General features: G+C 41.1%; 1 protein-coding gene across 2 annotated transcripts in view; it reads left to right on the top strand.

Moving 5' to 3' along the window:
- Positions 1–22,426, top strand: part of LOC135511848 (paired box protein Pax-2a-like) — a 70,517-nt gene extending 48,091 nt beyond the window's left edge. The window contains exons 8-10 of one of the 2 annotated variants that reach the window (XM_064933338.1): positions 13,962–14,063; positions 18,817–18,903; positions 19,274–22,426. In XM_064933338.1, the coding sequence (XP_064789410.1) occupies positions 13,962–14,063; positions 18,817–18,903; positions 19,274–19,422 (338 nt within the window). In that variant the 3' untranslated portion in view covers positions 19,423–22,426. Of the gene's footprint in view, positions 1–13,961; positions 14,064–18,816; positions 18,904–19,254 lie in introns of both variants that reach the window. The other variant, XM_064933339.1, reaches the window with a different exon arrangement.
- The last annotated feature ends 74 nt before the right edge of the window (positions 22,427–22,500 follow it).

The following is a 22,500-nucleotide window of genomic DNA, read 5'->3' as shown; positions in this document are numbered from 1 at the left end:
TGTACTGCTGGTATGAAGGCAGGGTCTGGTCAGGCTCGACCACGGTTAGGCAGGGGGCTTTGTTTGCACCTGGGTGGTTGTTTTAGACAAGAGGCCCACGGTCTCCGATGCTTTATAATGTAAAGACAAAATACTTAAAACATGAAATAGAAAGTGAAAATGTGGCGTTCTTGTGCTCTAAATTATGTTTTAACTCAACATTTTTAGATTGTGAGATTATTTATTTTTGACTTAAAAATGTGAATAGTTGTGGATGAATGGTGGAAGTTTTGACTTTCTGTTTCTCGTGCCTAGTGCCACTTCTTGGTTTTCCCTTGGTGGCTGTTTCTACGGTGGTAATAATTGTAATGTATTTTACTCTGGTATTTGAGATTTTAGCTTCTCTGTAATGACTCAGTATTACAGTTTACTTTCAAACAATAAGCCCAGCGCAGCAAGACAGAATCCAAGCCAAGCAACAGCAACAAAAAAATACTCAATTATATCTTCTGCATTTAGGCTGAGATCCAATTTCAAATTAATTGTGCTTTTACGGGGCTGGGGAAAGAAGTAAGGAGATTATGTTTATCCTTAAAATGTTTTCTAACACCAATTAAAATGACTGCCGTTATTGATCTTGTTGATTTTATGTCCCTCGGAAAATTTGCATAATCTATTAAAAATGAATGATTCATGAAGTGCTCATTGCCAGTTTAAAGAGATCGTAGGAATTTTCTGTGTCTAGATCCCAAATGGCACCCTATTCCCTATATAGTGCACTACTTTTTGACCAAAGCCCATAGAAAGCAGTGCACTACATAGGGAATAGGTTGCCATTTGGGAAGTAGACAGTGACCTGAAAGGGGCTTGAGAGAGATATAAATCTATTGTGTCCTCTACTTCCTATTCTATTAGAGCTCTCAGAAGTACCTGCAGGGGAGGCGGCTTCAATAAGAAAGGGATTTAAGGCATTGTGCTTCATCATTGAAATTCATGCAGAGGCTAAAGCCCCACTTCCATTATAACTGTCTTCTTCTTCCTCTCCTCTATATTAATACCATATTACCTGCTAAATAGTCCCTATTACCCCAATATAAAAAAAAACACCCACCAAAGAGCTCCCTTGAATATGTGGAAGGGACAATCAAAACTGGTGTGGTAATTTATATTGTTGATATGGGAAGTTATTTCTTTGATTGATTGTCCTTAGAGAGGGATGGTCTCCTGCATCCTCTCAACCTTCTTACTGTTCGTTTAAACGGCTTCAAATTCAAATAAGATGTGTTTTTTTTTCACGGGGTAAACATGATGAATAGGAGAAGGAAATGCCACGTGGAACTGTATGTGTGTTTAGTCAAATAAGTGAGGGAGAGATTAGTGAAGACACAACCTAATTGTCCTGCAGTTTCTAGACCTGCTAGTGTTTCCTTGATCCTAAACAGCCACTCCAGTAGCAGTGGTGTCTTGATTAGGTTACTGAGGCTTCTGAAGGCCAGTCCCCTGGGCTTTTCAAGTGGACTTCTACACATGGCTATAGACCAGAGCTGACCGAGCGGCCGCCCGACTGCATACTGAGAGGGGCTGCATCCCAAATTGCACCTTATGTCCTGTATAGTGCACTACTTTAGCGGCATACACAGGGCTCTGGTCTAAAGTATTGCACTATATAGGGAATACTGTGCAATTTTGGATGCACACAAGACTCTTTACCCAGAATCCCCGCTGGGCCTGCCAATGGGAGACTCCCAGAGTGCATTGGTAGGTGTCAATGACACCTCCCCCATACCTTCTCGTCGTCCCTCACTCCTCTCCTCCTCTCTGAGCCCCAACAGGTGCTCCAGAGGAGTCATTTGTCTGTAATAGGTGGATGTTATGTTGATTAGACACTCCAGGAGGAAGGCCAGTGGGCAAAACCAGCAGAGGTGAGTTTCCTGGAAGCTTCGTAGCACTGAAATCCTCCTTAATCCGTTGTCTACGACCAAAGAGGATCTTAGTGCTATACAGCTGTCAGGGGAACATCTCACAACAGATCTGAACAGTTGGTGCACTGAGAGAATGACTGAGAGAGTGACTGAGTGAGTAACTGAGTGACTAACTGAGAGAGTGACAGAGAGTGACAGAGAGTGACTGAGAGAGTGACTGAGAGAGGAACTGAGTGACTAACTGAGAGAGTGACAGAGAGTGACTGACTAACTGAGTGACTAACTGAGAGAGTGACAGAGAGTGACTTAGAGACTAACTGAGAGACTAACTGAGTGACTAATTGAGAGAGACTGAGAGAGTGACTGAGAGAGTAACTGAGTGACTAACTGAGAGAGTGACTGAGAGACTAACTGAGTGACTAACTGAGAGAGTGACTGAGAGAGTGACTGAGAGAGTAACTGAGTGACTAACTGAGAGAGTGACTGAGAGAGTGACTGAGAGAGTGACTGAGTGCTGCTAGTGTGGAGTAGAAATAAACACTGAAGACTTGGAGTGGATCCCAGATGGCACCCTATTCCCTAAATAGTGCACTATCTGGTCAAATGTAGTGCACTAATTAGAGAATAGGGTGTTTATTAGGCCACAGTACATCAGGAACAGGCAGAGAGAGAGAGGAACGTTCCCTCCCTGACTGGTTGTTCATCGCTGCTCACTGGACACATCCGTGGAACAAATCCCTGATGTCTCTGTGGCCTGGTGACAAACTGCTCCTCTCCCTGCAAGCTCTCCTGGAACAAATCCCTGATGTCTCTGTGGCCTGGTGACAAACTGCTCCTCTCCCTGCAAGCTCTCCTGGGACAAATCCCTGATGTCTCTGTTGCCTGGTGACAAACTGCTCCTCTCCCTGCAAGCTCTCCTGGGACATATCCCTGATGTCTCTGTGGCCTGGTGACAAACTGCTCCTCTCCCTGCAAGCTCTCCTGGGACAAATCCCTGATGTCTCTGTGGCCTGGTGACAAACTGCTCCTCTCCCTGCAAGCTCTCCTGGGACATATCCCTGATGTCTCTGTGGCCTGGTGACAAACTGCTCCTCTCCCTGCAAGCTCTCCTGGGACATATCCCTGATGTCTCTGTGGCCTGGTGACAAACTGCTCCTCTCCCTGCAAGCTCTCCTGGGACATATCCCTGATGTCTCTGTGGCCTGGTGACAAACTGCTCCTCTCCCTGCTCTCACTGCAAGCTCTCGTGGGAATAAATCCCTGATGTCTCTGTACCCTGGTGACAAACTACTCCTCTCCCTGCTCTCACTGCAAGCTCTCCTGGGACAAATCCCTGATGTCTCTGTACCCTGGTGACAAACTGCTCCTCTCCCTGCAAACTCTCCTGGCTCTGGAATTAATTATTATTTCGTCTTCACATAAAGCAAACTAACCTTTGAGCACACATTTGGTAATGAATGACTTTCACCGCCGTGATGCTGTGTTGGGGGAATTAAACCAATTTGGCTCCCCAAACATTCTTTACTTAGTTGTAATTAATTAGGGAGCAGAGATTTTTGGCCTGGTGATAAATTGCTTCATTCTGCATACGGGAGAAAATGGAGGTCAAAGATGGAGATTTTTTTCGGTTGTTGTTGTTGTTGTTTTCGTAGCGATACATGAAGGTTGTTCTTGTCGTGCTAAATTTAATAGTCCTATTTCTTACGAAAAATGTGAATTTTGTAACTAAATGACTTTGTTGCCGTGCCAAATAAAAAGAAGGTCAACTACGGAGGTTTTTCAGTCAGTCGTTCGGAGAAGAACAAGCTGAAGTCAGTATAGAGTCAGACGACTCCATAGGTTATTTTATCATGTTCTGGACAGACGACTCTGTAGGTTACGGTCTTTACATTGTGATGGGAGTTGAGAAGACTCATGGGTCTCTGTCTGTCTGTCTGTCTGTCTGTCTGTCTGTCTGTCTGTCTGTCTGTCTGTCTGTCTGTCTGTCTGTCTGTCTGTCTGTCGGTCTCTGTCGGTCTCTGTCTGTCTGTCTGTCTCTCTGTCTCTCTGTCTGTCTCTCTCTCTGTCTGCCTATCAGTCTCTCTATCTCTCTCTGTCTGCCTATCAGTCTCTCTGTCTCTCTGTCTCTCTCTCTGTCTGCCTATCTATCTCTCTGTCTCTGTCTCTGTCTTTCACTGCAGAAATCAGCAATTGGCAGGTTTAGTTTTGCAGGGTGCTCTATCTGTCTTCAGGACAGTAAGCAACCAACCAACATCATATCATTAGTTGGTTTCTATGTTCAGTGATCTTGAACACAACACATCCTGTAGGTCACTGCTGTATACTAACCTTGTCATTCAGATGACCACAGGGCAATTGCAAAGCCAGGAAAACACTTGCCTGACATCCTTGAGTAACTCCTTCTAGTTTAGTGGTTGTGTTAGGTCTTGTTTTGGCCTTATAGTGCTAGCATCTCATTATCTACAGCAGAGCATTACGAGACCGTTAGTTCAGTTATGTCTGTCTGTCTGTCTGTCTGTCTGTCTGTCTGTCTGTCTGTCTGTCTGTCTGTCTGTCTGTCTGTCTGTCTGTCTGTCTGTCTGTCTGTCTGTCTGTCTGTCTGTCTGTCTGTCTGTCTGTCTCAACTATGTTCAGGCAAAGACATGGTCAAGTAGCTGGAGATGTACTATTCAAATCAACAGACAGAAATAGCCTGTATACTGCACCCTCAGAGTCCTCATGATTTATGCTCCATTTCCAAAATGAAGACAGAAATCAACACGCTCTCTCCTGTTAACAACAAACCTCCAAAACAAATCTTTGAATTGATTTTGTGTGTGTGCGTGTGTGTGTGTGTGGGGGGGTCGGTGTGTGTGTGTGTGGGGGGGAGGGGGGGTCGGTGTGTGGGTGTGCGTGTGCGTGTGTGTGTGTGTGTGTGTGTGTGTGTGTGTGTGTGTGTGTGCGTGCGTGCGTGCGTGCGTGCGTGTGTGTGTGTAGGTAGGTAGGTAAACGGGGAAAACCAACATAAAGAGGGCAGCTAGAGAAAATACTAACAGCTTTGATTCTCTGGCTGGCGTTGAATCTAAGAGGGCTGTCTGCCTGTGTGTTCTGGTAGTGGATTCACTAGCCCCCCTCAGGCCAAATAAACAACCCCTTCTTTAATGAGGATTCTCTCCACACATCTCTGTTGTAAGACAACAATGGTGAGGACCCAGCTAATGAGGCTATCATGGAGTACTGAGAACTGACAGAGAGAGAGAGAGAGAGAGAGAGAGAGAGAGAGAGAGAGAGAGAGAGAGGAGAGGACTCTCCCCACCGGCCCCTCAGTCAAAGACAACAGGCTTTTAAAGAGGACAGGATTGTAAACGAAGCAGCAACGGTCAGAGGAATCTGACAGTTACCCACTGTAACTTCCAGGAAATATATAATACCGTGTGTATTATCTAACGGATGCAGTATGTGTTTAGATGCTGCAACCGTTACAACCCACTGTAATCTGCATTCAGTAACCAAATTATCAGTTAGAACCCACTGTAATCTACATTCAGTAACCAAATTATCAGTTAGAACCCACTGTAATCTACATTCAGTAACCAAATCATCAGTTAGAACCCACTGTAATCTACATTCAGTAACCAAATTATCAGTTAGAACCCACTGTAATCTACATTCAGTAACCAAATCATCAGTTAGAACCCACTGTAATCTACATTCAGTAACCAAATTATAATTTAGAACCCACTGTAATCTACATTCAGTAACCAAATTATAATTTAGAACCCACTGTAATCTACATTCAGTAACCAAATTATCTGTTCGAACCCACTGTAATCTATATTCAGTAACCAAATTATAATTTAGAACCCACTGTAATCTACATTCAGTAGCCAAATTATAATTTAGAACCCACTGTAATCTATATTCAGTAACCAAATTATAATTTAGAACCCACTGTAATCTACATTCAGTAACCAAATTATAATTTAGAACCCACTGTAATCTACATTCAGTAACCAAATTATCTGTTCGAACCCACTGTAATCTATATTCAGTAACCAAATTATAATTTAGAACCCACTGTAATCTACATTCAGTAGCCAAATTATAATTTAGAACCCACTGTAATCTATATTCAGTAACCAAATTATAATTTAGAACCCACTGTAATCTACATTCAGTAAACAAATTATAATTTAGAACCCATTGTAATCTACATTCAGTAAACAAATGATAATTTAGAACCCACTGTAATCTACATTCAGTAACCAAATTATAATTTAGAACCCACTGTAATCTACATTCAGTAAACAAATTATAATTTAGAACCCACTGTAATCTACATTCAGTAAACAAATTATAATTTAGAACCCACTGTAATCTACATTCAGTAACCAAATTATAATTTAGAACCCACTGTAATCTACATTCAGTAAACAAATCATAATTTAGAACCCACTGTAATCTACATTCAGTAAACAAATTATAATTTAGAACCCACTGTAATCTACATTCAGTAACCAAATCATCAGTTAGAACCCATTGTAATCTACATTCAGTAACCAAATCATCAGTTAGAACCCACTGTAATCTACATTCAGTAACCAAATTATAATTTAGAACCCACTGTAATCTACATTCAGTAAACAAATTATAATTTAGAACCCATTGTAATCTACATTCAGTAAACAAATGTTAATTTAGAACCCACTGTAATCTACATTCAGTAACCAAATTATAATTTAGAACCCACTGTAATCTACATTCAGTAAACAAATTATAATTTAGAACCCACTGTAATCTACATTCAGTAAACAAATTATAATTTAGAACCCACTGTAATCTACATTCAGTAACCAAATAATCAGTTAGAACCCACTGTAATCTACATTCAGTAACCAAATCATCAGTTAGAACCCACTGTAATCTACATTCAGTAAACAAATTATAATTTAGAACCCACTGTAATCTACATTCAGTAACCAAATCATCAGTTAGAACCCACTGTAATCTACATTCAGTAAACAAAATATAATTTAGAACCACTGTAATGTTCTAATAATATGTTACATTATTGTATGTACAGCGTAAAAGTTACATCATGGAATGAAGTTTACAAGCATGATTACAGTTACAGTCTTGCTCATGTATAACAAGGGAATATATTTGCATTGGTTTGTACCAAATTACCACACATACATTTTGCAATATTCCACAAAGTCCCCACATTCTTTAGAATTATCAATCGATCAACAAATCAATCAATAAATCAATCAATACACCCATTAATCATAATGGTGTGTTCAGGAGTGAAAAGCCCATTGTCTCTTGGAGAGCTGACTCCTGAAGCTGTAGTTAGTTGTCCCCTATCCAGATGACTCCAGGAGGTCAACTCAACGAGGTAAACTGAACCATACTCTTGAGACTGTGAAGCACGGGGCCCTCAAGACGTTAATGAAACCAAGGGCCCTTCAGCTATTGTGCCGTGCTTAGTCCTACACACAATGTGCTCTGTGTCTGTCCACCCCCTGTGTATGTGCTCTTATCCATGAATACTGCCCCTCTAGCCTTTACCCCTATACAACCTACTCTCAACACACACACACGCACGCACACACACACACACACACACACACACACACAGACACACGCACGCACACACACACACGCACGTGCACATGCACACGCGCACACGCACACACACACACACACACACACACACACACACACACACACACACACACACACACACACACACACACACACACCCTCTCTGTATAGGACACCCCACCTACTCCAACAGTTCTCTTAGACTTCTTATTACACACTGGTCTGTAACTAACTAATTCTTATTACACACTGGTCTGTAACTAACTAATTCTTATTACACACTGGTCTGTGACTAACTAATTCTTATTACACACTGGTCTGTATAACTAACTAATTCTTATTACACACTGGTCTGTATAACAAACTAATTCTTATTACACACTGGTCTGTAACAAACTAATTCTTATTACACACTGGTCTGTAACTAACAGTTCTACACACTGGTTGTAACTAACTTCTTATTACACACTGGTCTGTAACTAACTAATTCTTATTACACACTGGTCTGTATAACTAACTAATTCTTATTACACACTGGTCTGTAACTAACTAATTCTTATTACACACTGGTCTGTATAACTAACTAATTCTTATTACACACTGGTCTGTAACTAACTAATTCTTATTACACACTGGTCTGTAACTAACTAATTCTTATTACACACTGGTCTGTATAACTAACTAATTCTTATTACACACTGGTCTGTAACTAACTAATTCTTATTACACACTGGTCTGTAACTATCTATTCTTATTACACTGGTCTGTAACTAACTAATTCTTATTACACACTGGTCTGTAACTAACTAATTCTTATTACACACTGGTCTGTAACTAACTAATTCTTATTACACACTGGTCTGTAACTAACTAATTCTTATTACTCATGAATGGTCTGCCAATCACATGAATGACATCACTGCACTAAAAGAAAACCTTCCCTTGAAGAAAAAGTTCACATAGCAATAACCATGTGAAAGGTTGAAACTAGCCTACAGTAGTTATTTGATCACCTGCTGTATGCTTTAGGCTAATCCACATTTGTTTCCTCCGTTTAATTGCATGTAGTTGATCGTTATGGTCGGTGAGGAGAGAGGCGACCGTGTCAGAAACACTTGTATTATCTTGGCCATTTCTGCACTCCGTGTCAGAAACACTTGTATTATCTTGGCCATTTCTGCACCTTGTGTCAGAAACACTTGTATTATCTTGGCCATTTCTGCACCCCGTGTCAGAAACACTTGTATTATCTTGGCCATTTCTGCACCCCGTGTCAGAAACACTTGTATTATCTTGGCCATTTCTGCACCCCGTGTCAGAAACACTTGTATTATCTTGGCCATTTCTGCACCTTGTGTCAGAAACACTTGTATTATCTTGGCCATTTCTGCACCCCGTGTCAGAAACACTTGTATTATCTTGGCCATTTCTGCACCCCGTGTCAGAAACACTTGTATTAAAGATGCCTTCATAAAACTGTGTCCTGTGGTATCATGGGGTATTATGGGGTGTTATGGTGTGTTATGGCTACTGGGGTCTCTCATTAAAGCTCCATTGAGACGTGATTTAACCCCAGTGAATCACAGTGTCCCTCATGGCTAAACAAAATTGCAGGGGCCTCCCTCCTCTCTTTCCTTTTTCCCTCTCCGTCCCTTTGGCTGGCCTTCACTGGGCCGGGGGGGGTCCGGAGCCTGGCTGCAGGGGTAGGACAGGGTAGGAAATCCAGCTGTCATGTCTAATTACAGGCCTGAATACGGAGCAGGGCTGAATAACTAACGCGGGGTCCATAGTGACGCTAGCTACTAGCTCTGTTCAAGGGGCCAATACTGTACGGACAGACAAACTGGCTTTGGCTTTAGACATACAGTCGCAGTGATGGCTCTGCTGTTTCAGGACTGTGTGTGTGTGTGTGTGTGTGTGTGTGTGTGTGTGTGTGTGTGTGTGTGTGTGTGTGTGTGTGTGTGTGTGTGTGTGTGTGTGTGTGTGTGTGTGCGCGTGTGCGCGTGTGTTCGAGGGAGAGGAGGAGGAGAGGAGGTGGACAGGGTTCTGGGGTTCAGTAAAGCGGGCTATGTTTAGACGAGTTTGAATGCAGTAATGAACAGAGTTTTCCTCTTCGTTCTTCTACGTACTTCTGCATGATTCTTTGGAGCGGCAGGGTAGCCTATTGGTTAGAGCGTTGGACTAGTAACCGGAAGGTTGCAAGTTCAAACCCCCCAGCTGACAAGGTACAAATCTGTCGTTCTGCCCCTTAACAGGCAGTTAACCCACTGTTCCTAGGCTGTCATCGTAAATAAGAATTTGTTCTCAACTGATTTGCCTGGTATAAAATAAAATAAAAATGTGGTTTCTGTCCCATGATGCACTTGGTCTTTTGGCTTCCGACGTAGTATTAGTGGGAGACGAAGACAGAAGAGGAGTGATGGTTGGTTGTGTTGACAGTGTGTGATGATGATTCTGTTGACTGGCTTTGTGATTCCTGGGACACATTGTCAGTCTGCAAATGTCTGTTGACTGAAAATTATAACTACCTTAATGTCAAAAGTACTTTATGCTTAGTACAACATCTCTCATTGAAGTGACTATAGACTACAGTATATTTATTCTCTGGTCACTATAGACTACAGTATATTTATTCTCTGGTCACTATAGACTACAGTATATTTATTCTCTGGTCACTATAGACTACAGTATATTTATTCTCTGGTCACTATAGACTACAGTATATTTATTCTCTGGTCACAGTATATTTATTCTCTGGTCACTATAGACTACAGTATATTTATTCTCTGGTCACTATAGACTACAGTATATTTATTCTCTGGTCACTATAGACTACAGTGTATTTATTCTCTGGTCACTATAGACTACAGTATATTTATTCTCTGGTCTATAGGTCACTATAGACTACAGTATATTTATTCTCTGGTCACTATAGACTCACTATAGACTATATTTATTCTCTGGTCACTATAGACTACAGTATATTTATTCTCTGGTCACTATAGACTACAGTATATTTATTCTCTGGTCACTATAGACTACAGTATATTTATTCTCTGGTCACTATAGACTACAGTATATTTATTCTCTGGTCACTATAGACTACAGTATATTTATTCTCTGGTCACTATAGACTACAGTATATTTATTCTCTGGTCACTATAGACTACAGTATATTTATTCTCTGGTCACTGTAGACTACTGTATATTTATTCTCTGGTCACTATAGACTACAGTATATTTATTCTCTGGTCACTATAGACGACAGTATATTTATTCTCTGGTCACTATAGATACAGTATATTCACTATAGACTACAGTATTTATTCTCTGGTCAGTATCTCTCTGGTCACTATAGAATACAGTATATTTATTCTCTGGTCACTGTAGACTACTGTATATTTATTCTCTGGTCACTATAGACTACAGTATATTTATTCTCTGGTCATTAGGATGTAGGCCAGGTATGGAGGTCATTATACCTGCGCTGTAAAACCAAGTGTTTAGGATCTGAACAGCTTTCTGTAACACATTTGAAACACATCAAGGCACTTTTAATTTCAATGAAAACATGTCACAGTGTTTAGATTGTAAAGACCAGTGCATGCTTATTTGCTCTAATACCTGTTAAACACATGAACAAGTTTATTCAGTACAAGTCATTAGGTTTTGTACACTAAACACTGGGGGTGTTGTTTTAACACTGTAGGGTGTAATGCGATATTTGCATATTTCCCAGCATGCTTTTCAAATGAATGTGAGAGATAACCACCAATCATTGTGTTTGTTAGTGACAGAGATATGATTGTTACCTTCAATAACTTCTACTACTGAAGCCTGCACCAGATGACTGACTAAGCGAATGTGTTTCCATTAAAAATTAACCCTTAATGACCTCATATCATATATGTCATACGGTCTTTAGTTATGGCCTAGTTATCCTCGACATTGTGGTTTGAAAACCCTGGCTCACGGGCCACATCAGACCTGCAAGTCACAATATGCTGCTTTGTGAAGTGATTAGTTATTCCTATCAGAATCCAGCCAGAGGGAGGATATCCAAGAATTAGAATATTTCAGTCAGAATGGTTGCTATGGTGAAGGACTTAACAAACAAGACGACCTAAACCAGGGCTCCCCAACTGGTGATTTCAGTATATTTCTTTTATTTTTGGAAGTTGTTCCAAAGGATTCCTATTCAAAATTAAACATATACTTGTATATGTGATCATATACACAAGGTTTGAAATTATTACATTTTAGTCAAATATTAAGTTTGTTTGGGCTTCTTGCAGTCAATTTGCAGTCTACAAATTAGTTTTAATTATGTTCCGGACCCCTGACCAGCCGCTCTTAAAAACTTGGGCCGTCAGCTGAATCTAAGTGAAGACCCCTGACCTAAACCATCTAAACTGGAACAACCATCTCAGTAACGAGTGGAATAAATCCAACCCCTTACCGATTGGATTAATTTAGAACAATTTGAGGTATCTTTTTATAATATAATATAATTTATTCAATCAATGTGCATGAGGAGATATTAAAGCAAACTGTTCTAAAGATCAACAAAGCATGCTGGGAAATATGATCATGAGTGTGTCCCCCCCCCCTGCTGAGAGAGTTAGTGAAAATGAACTCAACACGGTTGAGTAACAACAACACCACGTGATTGAAAATATTTCTTGACTGTTCAGTTGTTCTGAAATGTAGGTAACGTAACAGAAATTCATTCCTAACACTGATCTGAGTTATAGACATGGAAAGTCACATCAATTTCTAATGACTAAATGCACTCTGAACAGGACAATGGAAAAGTATTTAACATCAGAACACCGAGGAGATAGGTGTTTGCCTGCTTGGAAACTGACTGGAGAAAGCTAACTATCATGTCTAATATTGCGTTCTTAACACTTGTGTTTATTACGATGGGAACACTTAATGGCTAATCTAAACACCTAATGTTTAAGTTTCATACACAGACATTTGGGTTATAAACGTGTCACATGTTTCATGGTTTTACAGTGATTTACAATGACTAATTTCTGTTCAAGGGAGATCGTGTGATTAGAAATGTGCGTCCCAAATGGCAGCCAATTCCCTACATAGTGCACTACTTTTGACCAGAGCCCTATGGACCCTATATGCCCAATGGTCCCTGGTAAAAAGTAGTTCATTATGTATGGAATAGGCTGCCATTTGGAACACAACCATGGTCCCGTTTCTAACCTCCATAAAGGGGTGGTTTAGTCCTGTTTCTAACCTCTAAGAGGGGTGGTTTGGTCCTGTTTCTAAGGTGTGGTTTAGTCCTGTTTCTAACCTCTATGAGGGGTGGTTTAGTCCTGTTTCTAACCTCCATAAAGGGGTGGTTTAGTCCTGTTTCTAACCTCTATGAGGTGTGGTTTGGTCCTGTTTCTAAGGTGTGGTTTAGTCCTGTTTCTAACCTCTATGAGGGGTGGTTTAGTCCTGTTTCTAACCTCCATAAAGGGGTGGTTTAGTCCTGTTTCTAACCTCTATGAGGTGTGGTTTGGTCCTGTTTCTAAGGTGTGGTTTAGTCCTGTTTCTAACCTCTATGAGGTATGGTTTGGTCCTGTTTCTAAGGGGTGGTTTAGTCCTGTTTCTAACCTCTAAGAGGTATGGTTTGGTCCTGTTTCTAAGGGGTGGTTTAGTCCTGTTTCTAACCTCTATGAGGTATGGTTTGGTCCTGTTTCTAAGGGGTGGTTTAGTCCTGTTTCTAACCTCTAAGAGGTATGGTTTGGTCCTGTTTCTAAGGGGTGGTTTAGTCCTGTTTCTAACCTCTAAGAGGTATGGTTTGGTCCTGTTTCTAAGGTGTGGTTTAGTCCTGTTTCTAACCTCTAAGAGGTATGGTTTGGTCCTGTTTCTAAGGGGTGGTTTAGTCCTGTTTCTAACCTCTATGAGGTATGGTTTGGTCCTGTTTCTAAGGGGTGGTTTAGTCCTGTTTCTAACCTCTATGAGGTATGGTTTGGTCCTGTTTCTAAGGGGTGGTTTAGTCCTGTTTCTAACCTCTAAGAGGTATGGTTTGGTCCTGTTTCTAAGGGGTGGTTTAGTCCTGTTTCTAACCTCTATGAGGTATGGTTTGGTCCTGTTTCTAAGGGGTGGTTTAGTCCTGTTTCTAACCTCTAAGAGGTATGGTTTGGTCCTGTTTCAAAGGGGTGGTTTAGTCCTGTTTCTAACCTCTATGAGGTATGGTTTGGTCCTGTTTCAAAGGGGTGGTTTAGTCCTGTTTCTAACCTCTATGAGGTATGGTTTGGTCCTGTTTCTAAGGGGTGGTTTAGTCCTGTTTCTAACCTCTAAGAGGTATGGTTTGGTCCTGTTTCTAAGGGGTGGTTTAGTCCTGTTTCAAACCTCTAAGAGGTATGGGTTGGTCCTGTTTCTAAGGGGTGGTTTAGTATTTTGTCTTGGAGGACCATCTATTGATTGTGTTTGTTCTCTCTCTCTCTCTCTCTCTCTCTCCAGGTCGAGACATGGCCAACACAACCCTACCAGGTTATCCCCCTCACGTACCCCCCACCGGCCAAGGCAGCTACCCCACCTCAACACTGGCCGGAATGGTTCCTGGTGAGTCTACGTTTTTTGTAGATATTAAATTTGAGTTTAATATGTTATTTTCATTTCAAGATTGTATTAACAGTTTCTCAAATAAAGCAGTGACCTGTAGAGAGGACATACATATTGGGGCGGCAGGGTAGCCTAGTGGTTAGAGTGTAGGGACGGCAGGGTGGCATAGTGGTTAGAGTGTAGGGACGGCAGGGTGGCCTAGTGGTTAGAGTGTAGGGGCGGCAGGTAGCCTAGTGGTTAGAGTGTTGGACTAGTAACAGAAAGGCTGCAAGTTCAAACCCCCGAGCTGACAAGGTACAAATCTGTCATTCTGCCCCTGAACAGGCAGTTAACCCACTGTTCCTAGACCGTTATTGAAAATAAGAATTTGTTCTTAACTTACTTGCCTAGTAAAATAAAGTTTAAATTAAATATGGCACACATCAAGAGGCTATCAAGAAACTAGTCCTGCTGGATAACAGAGACAGAGACAGAGACAGACAGACAGAGACAGACAGAGACATGGTTAAAAGACATGTCCTCTCAGTTCCACTCCAGTATCTTAAGTCATTATCTCTCTGTGGTGTGTACAGTGCATGAGGCATTCCCAGGAGGCGTCGATAAACAGCTCCTCTCCTCCGTCTCCCTCCCAGTCATCCACTCGGCCTCCTCAGTGGTCAGAGCACCTCCCTTTCCTCCTCCACTTAACCTGCAGTTCAGGTTCACAACAAACAGTGAAGGGTCACAACACAGAGGCATGGGAGGCCAGTCAATATGTAAATCACTATCTCTCTAAGGAGGGTCAGGCTGTGCCAGGGCTAGTGTTTCACTGCCAGAACACACCAACCAGACACTGGGGCGAGACGGGATGGGACAGGATGCATTCTGGTTACAGCACTGATTCACTGGTTGTTTCCTGGTATCCCCCCCTCCCTGTGCACGTATAGCCCAACCCAGCACAGGCAGCACGCACCGCCATTTGTCTTTGAGCTGATCAACCCATGCGGAAAGGAAATCCAATCGAGTGCACAGCTGTGTTAGAAAATCATTAACCGATTACAGCATGCTCAAATGGCTTCAGGATTCAGACCCTCTCTCCCCCTGCTCTCCCCCTGCTCTCCCCCCGCTCTCCCCCTGCTCTCTCCCCCTGCTCTCCCCCCGCTCTCCCCCTGCTCTCCCCCTGCTCTCTCCCCCTGCTCTCTCCCCCTGCTCTCCCCCCGCTCTCCCCCTGCTCTCCCCCCGCGCTCCCCCCCTGCTCTCCCGCGTCCATCCGTGCGATCACTGTTTTGTCCACTGGATGTAATGCACACTGGTGATTTTAATTTCAGTTTCAGCATAGAGTATCAACAACACACACCGAGCCTTCACGAAATATTCACACTCCTTGACTTTTTCCACATTTTGAGGTGTTTTGCAGCCTGAATTTAAAATGGATTCAGTGTCACTGATACACACAGTACCTCATAATGGTCAAAGGGCAATTATGTGTAAATGTTTACAAATGAATTAAAAATGAAAAGCTGAAATGTTGTGAGTCAATAAGTGTTCAACCCCTTTGTTACGGAGATCCTAAATAAGTTCAGGAGTAGAAATGAGCTTAACGAGTCCCATAATAAATTGCATGGTTCCAATAGTAGTGTTTAACATGATTTTTAAATGACCACCCCACTTCTGTACCCTCTGGTCCCTCAACCACAAAGACCAGGGAGGTTTTTTTCTCCAATGGTTCGCAAAGAACGGCACCTATTGGTTGACAGTGAATATCCTTTTGAGCATGGTACAGTTATTAAATACAGCAATACTAAACCACCAACTTGACAGAGCTTGAAGAATTAAAAAAATAAAATAATGGTCCAATATTGTACAATCCAGGTGTGGAAAGCTCTTAGAAACATACCCAGAAAGACTCACAGCTGAAATCACTGCCAAAGGTGATTCTAACATGAATTGACTCAGGTGTGTGAATACTTATGTAAATTAGTGGGGGGGGGGGGGTTATTTTATTTTATACAAATGTTAGAATCTTTCTTCTACTTTGACATTACAGTATGTAGATAATTGACCAAAAAAAGAAGACAATTAAAACCATTTGAATGACTCTTTGTAACACAACAACATGTGGAAAAAGTCCAGGGGTGTGAATAGCTTGCGAAGGCAGTGTAACTGCTACTGTGGAATATGAATTAAACACAAAGAGATGTGGTCTTTGTCTGGTTAATACACATGGGGTTTTGACGTTGGGCAGTCACATGGTTAAAATATTGTATTTATGTTTGTTTGTGATATGTACATTGTAACTCTTTATACTGTGATTACATGAGTACTTCCACAGTGTAAAGTCACTGTAATTACATGAGTACTTCCACAGTGTAAAGTCACTGTGATTACATGAGTACTTCCACAGTGTAAAGTCACTGTGATTACATGAGTACTTCCACAGTGTAAAGTGACTGTGATTACATGAGTACTTCCACAGTGTAAAGTCACTGTGATTACATGAGTACTTCCACAGTGTAAAGTGTAAAGTGACACTGTAATTACATGAGTACTTCCACAGTGTAAAGTCACTGTGATTACATGAGTACTTCCACAGTGTAAAGTCACTGTGATTACATGTAAAGACTGTGATTACTTCCACAGTGTAAAGTCACTGTGATTACATGAGTACTTCCACAGTGTAAAGTGACTGTAATTACATGAGTACTTCCACAGTGTAAAGTGACTGTAATTGATTACAGTGTGACTGTGATTACATACTTCCACAGTGTAAAAGATTCACTTCCACAGTGTAAAGTTACTGTGATTACATGAGTACTTCCACAGTGTAAAGTCACTGTGATTACAGTGTAAAGTGACTGTAATTACATGAGTACTTCCACAGTGTAAAGTCATTGTAATTACATGAGTACTTCCACAGTGTAAAGTCACTGTAATTACATGAGTACTTCCACAATGTAAAGTGACTGTGATTACATGAGTACTTCCACAGTGTAAAGTCACTGTGATTACATGAGTACTTCCACAGTGTAAAGTGACTGTGATTACATGAGTACTTCCACAGTGTAAAGTCACTGTGATTACATGAGTACTTCCACAGTGTAAAGTGACTGTAATTACATGAGTACTTCCACAGTGTAAAGTGACTGTGATTACATGAGTACTTCCACAGTGTAAAGTGACTGTGATTACATGAGTACTTCCACAGTGTAAAGTGGCTGTGATTACATGAGTACTTCCACAGTGTAAAGTGACTGTAATTACATGAGTACTTCCACAGTGTAAAGTCACTGTGTACATTGAGTACATGAGTCCTTCCACAGTGTAAAGTGAATGTAATTGTAAAGTGTCACTGATTGATTACATAAAGTCACTGTGATTACATGAGTACTTCCACAGTGTAAAGTCATTGTAATTACATGAGTACTTCCACAGTGTAAAGTGACTGTGATGTAACGGGCTCTCTATTATTTCTATGACAGTCAGTTCATCTGGTTGGAGATTGAGAACACAATGTGTTTTTTGTCACCACGTCTTATCAAATATATATTTTTTATCACTCAGTCGTTCTCATCAGTCACGAGCCACCAGCAGTAACATGGTGCTGGTGGCTCTCCTTTAAACCCTTCATTTATCTGACCCGCAGATGCTAAGATTTAGTGACAGGCCCCAAACACTGTTAAAATCTCAGCCTTTTATTGTCTCATAAAAGAATAAAACGTGTTGGACCAACAGCATTGCTCACTGGCATGGTCTAAGTTACTTCCTGCCTGCACTGAAATTCTGTGTCACAAAACAGCTAGACCCGGGGGTTCAGATCTATAGAAACGGGTTGCCTTTCCTCAGAGGAAGTCGATAACAAGAGTTCATAATGCCATTTCAACCATCAGAAAGGATGCTAGCAAATGTGTTAAAATCACAGTGTTTATTTCAAATACTTCAGAGTTGTATGACGTGGAATATAGATGAGGTACAGGACAGTAGATACTATGACAGCAGGTGTTAAGAGGTACAGGACAGTAGATACTATGACAGCAGGTGTTAAGAGGTACAGGACAGTAGATACTATGACAGCATGTGTTAGGAGGTACAGGACAGTAGATACTATGACAGCAGGTGTTAGGAGATACAGGACAGTAGATACTATGACAGCAGGTGTTAGGAGGTACAGGACAGTAGATACTATGACAGCAGGTGTTAAGAGTGACAGGACAGTAGATACTATGACAGCAGGTGTTAGGAGGTACAGGACAGTAGATACTATGACAGCAGGTGTTAAGAGGTACAGGACAGTAGATACTATGACAGCAGGTGTTAAGAGGTACAGGACAGTAGATACTATGACAGCAGGTGTTAGGAGGTACAGGACAGTAGATATTATGACAGCAGGTGTTAAGAGGTACAGGACAGTAGATACTATGACAGCAGGTGTTAAGAGTGACAGGACAGTAGATACTATGACAGCAGGTGTTAGGAGGTACAGGACAGTAGATACTATGACAGCAGGTCTTAGGAGGTACGGGACAGTAGATACTATGACAGTGGATGTGGAAGACCACAACTGTCAGATTTTCAGCAGATCTTTCAGTCTTGCATCATTAAAATTAAATGGATAGAAATAATAAGAACTAAATAACTTGGTTGACTAGTCTCACATAAATGACTATTAAATTACCCCATATGTTATATATGACAGGAAATTGCTAGCAAGTGAAAGAGTTTCACAAGAAAATTGAATGGGACTTTAAAAATGCTAATTGTTTTGTTTGTTTTACAGGGAGTGAGTTTACAGGAAACCCTTACAGTCATCCACAGTACACGACCTACAACGAGGCATGGCGGTTCAGCAACCCAGCATTACTAAGTGAGTATGACTGACTGGAGTCTTACAGCATATCACAACCACTACAGTGTTATTATATTTATATATTTTTTTAACATATCCCTTTAAATTATAAAAAAACATTTTTTTATTGTATTAGACTTGGCTGTTGTAATGAATTTACAACAGCTGACGGATACAACCGTTAGAATATGAGTTATTGAGAAGACAACAGGAGACATAATTACAGTGTTTTGTGGGTTATGGTGGATGTTGTTTCCAACGGTCCATTTCTTCTGTTAACCTTCCAGGTTCCCCTTATTATTATACAGTGTTTTGTGGGTTATGGTGGATGTTGTTTCCAACGGTCCATTTCTTCTGTTAACCTTCCAGGTTCCCCTTATTATTATAGTGCCACATCCAGAGGTTCCGGACCACCTACTGCTGCCACGGCCTATGACCGCCACTAGTTACCATGGAAACCAAATCAACCACCACCACCACCACCTACACCATGACTACAACCATGGCTTCGGCAGCGTCCATGTTGCCCCGGTGTGAACAGAGGGCATGAGGGGATACCGTTAAGACAGCTAACAGGCAGCTCCATTTCCTGTATATCACACTACTACACACAACAGAAGAAGAACGGTCCTCCTGGATACCACACTACTACACACAACAGAAGAAGAACGGTCCTCCTGGATACCACACTACTACACACAACAGAAGAAGAACGGTCCTCCTGGATACCACACTACTACACACAACAGAAGAAGAACGGTCCTCCTGGATACCACACTACTACACACAACAGAAGAAGAACGGTCCTCCTGGATACCACACTACTACACACAACAGAAGAAGAACGGTCCTCCTGGATACCACACTACTACACACAACAGAAGAAGAACGGTCCTCCTGGATACCACACTACTACACACAACAGAAGAAGAACGGTCCTCCTGGATACCACACTACTACACACAACAGAAAAATACCTGATCGTTCGGGATACCATGCAGACAACTTCCCATCAACCATGAATTTGGATACTTTCAAAGTAGTGTAAAATGTAAAATTCTTCGTTCTGATCTGCGTGACTGTACATTACCACTAGAGACTTTGAAAGACTATATATACGTGATACTACTGAGGTGACTGAGGTAAAAAAAAAAAAAAAAAAACTACAAGTTTTGAAAATGAAAAGGAGGAATTTGTATCTTTTCCTTTTTTGTAATGGTCCTCCGTTTGTTTTTCCTCCTTCGTGGATCAAAACGTTACATTACTTGACTGATCTGTCGGCTGACGGAGGAACCCGTCCTGAGCTGAGAGTCCAGTACAGTATAGTAGCAGGCTGTTGTTCCCCTTCCTTCTGCATCGGTGTGAACCATCTACTCTACGGGCAGTGCAATGAGATCAAAGCTAAAGACATTGGCGTCGATGCGACTAAGGCTGCCGCAGCTTGGTTCCACTCCTCTATAACAAACAAACGTACAGTCATTTTTGTAACCAACCAAACGTTCAAGCATGATTAAATGAATCAGTTGCTTTTTTTGATGATGATACCAGGAGCAGATTATAAGGCGGTGTTCTCTGTGATACACAATCAGACGGGGGAAAATGGAAAGTCAACAAGAAAACGCTGAATTGATAAATGAGAAGGACATTGTGACATACTGTGGACTTCTAATTTACAAGTTTTAAAAATAAAAAAAAACCTAGTAAATATATTCTTAAAGATTTTTTTATTTTGTTTTTATAATTGTTATTGACATCTTAATGAATTGCAAATAATATGCTTGACTTTTTGTTGTTATCATTTTTATTTGTCAGGATACTAGAAATAATCAGGCAGAATCTATTTTGTATTTGTTTTTAATTTTGCACTATTTTTGAGTTTTGACACACTGGGAGCGCTATTATGCAGACTTTGACCTGGAGGTTTGACACACTGGGAGCGCTATTATGCAGACTTTGACCTGGAGGTTTGACACACTGGGAGCGCTATTATGCAGGCGTTTGAACCTGGATGCCTATTTGTCTTGTTTTACAGTATGTTATTACGTTGAAGAACCGTTCCAAGGAAGAAGAAACGTGTAACCATGACTTCATCGTGACATCATCGTGACATCATCACGACATCATCACGACTTCATCGTGACATCATCATGACATCATCGCGACATCATCACGACTTCATCGTGACTTCATCACGACATCATCACGACATCATCGTGACTTCATCACGACATCATCACGACTTCATCGTGACTTCATCGCGACATCATCACGACATCATCACGACTTCATCGTGACTTCATCGCGACATCATCATGACATCATCACGACATCATCACGACTTCATCGTGACATCATCACGACTTCATCGTGACATCATCATGACATCATCACGACATCATCACGACTTCATCGTGACCTTTTGGTCTGGAGAGGCACTTCAGACGTCGTTGCTTTCTGTTGACCGTTTCATTGACTTCCCAGTAGCATTATGTCTGGAGACGCTTCGGTAACACTACTGCAATTCCCCAGTTTGACTCTACCTTATGTAGTACGCTTACTATCCACACATACTCAACCCGGGAAGTTAGCTCGCTAGCGTTTTAAGGTTGAACCTAAGTCTTTGGCATGAAGATATAGCATAACATTTGCTCAATGAACTATTTTTCTTTGACTAACTAATTAAATCATTAATAGTCAAGTATAATGGTTATTGCTTGCATCCTGCATGGCACCCTATTCCCTTTATAGTGCACTACTTTTGACCAGAAGTAGTGCACTACGTAGGGAATAGGGTTCCATTTGATACGCAGAATAGTATAGTTAGTATAGTCATTTAATTCTGATGTCGCCCTCGTCACATAATGATGTGTCAACAAAATTTTCAACTTAAAAGCAAAGGCAAAGATTTCAGTTTAAATGCCTTAATCATATGCAGGTTGTTGTTTTGTTTATGTTTTGTCAAGGTTTCAACTTCCTATATATATTTTTTCTTTTAGTTTTGTCATATAAAACGTCATGTGACTTATCCAGTTGGTTTGTCTTGAAATCACACCGGTAACACCGACCTGGCTGGAAGAATGGGAGAAAAAAAACGTGATTAAACATTACCTTACATCGTTTAACTGTCAAGTGAATGTATTTTTTTACCACATTTGCCAAAGACTTTAGTTCTTGTTCTTGTTTCTTCTATTTACAGCCTGCATACGTCTGCATTGTGAGAGCAGTATTATAGGGAGAAAACACACACAAATTGTCCGTTGATGAAAGCACATGTATCAATTCTATGCAGAGCAGAGAACGGTCGTCATTATTATGCATATTTAGCTGTAAAAACCCATAGGAAGGTGATTGAATTTATTTAATGTTATGTTATTTACAAAACTGTTGATTTATTTGTAGAATAATTTGTGTATAATGTGAAAACACTTGACTTTCACTCTGTAAATACAGTCAAATAATATGTACATCTCTGATCATCCGTGTTATGCCCTCTCGTCCACTGGAGTCTCACTGGTACAGTTCAACAATAAAGTGTCTAAAGTCTTCTAAATCATGGTAGAGCACGGTACTACTTTCCTGTCATGGACACACACACACACACACACACACACACAC

The sequence above is a fragment of the Oncorhynchus masou genome, chromosome 24 (genome assembly GCF_036934945.1).
Source record: "Oncorhynchus masou masou isolate Uvic2021 chromosome 24, UVic_Omas_1.1, whole genome shotgun sequence".
NCBI lineage: Eukaryota > Metazoa > Chordata > Actinopteri > Salmoniformes > Salmonidae > Oncorhynchus > Oncorhynchus masou.
The sequence above is the reverse complement of the archived record's forward strand: the minus strand, read 5'-3'. Positions and strand labels throughout refer to the sequence as shown.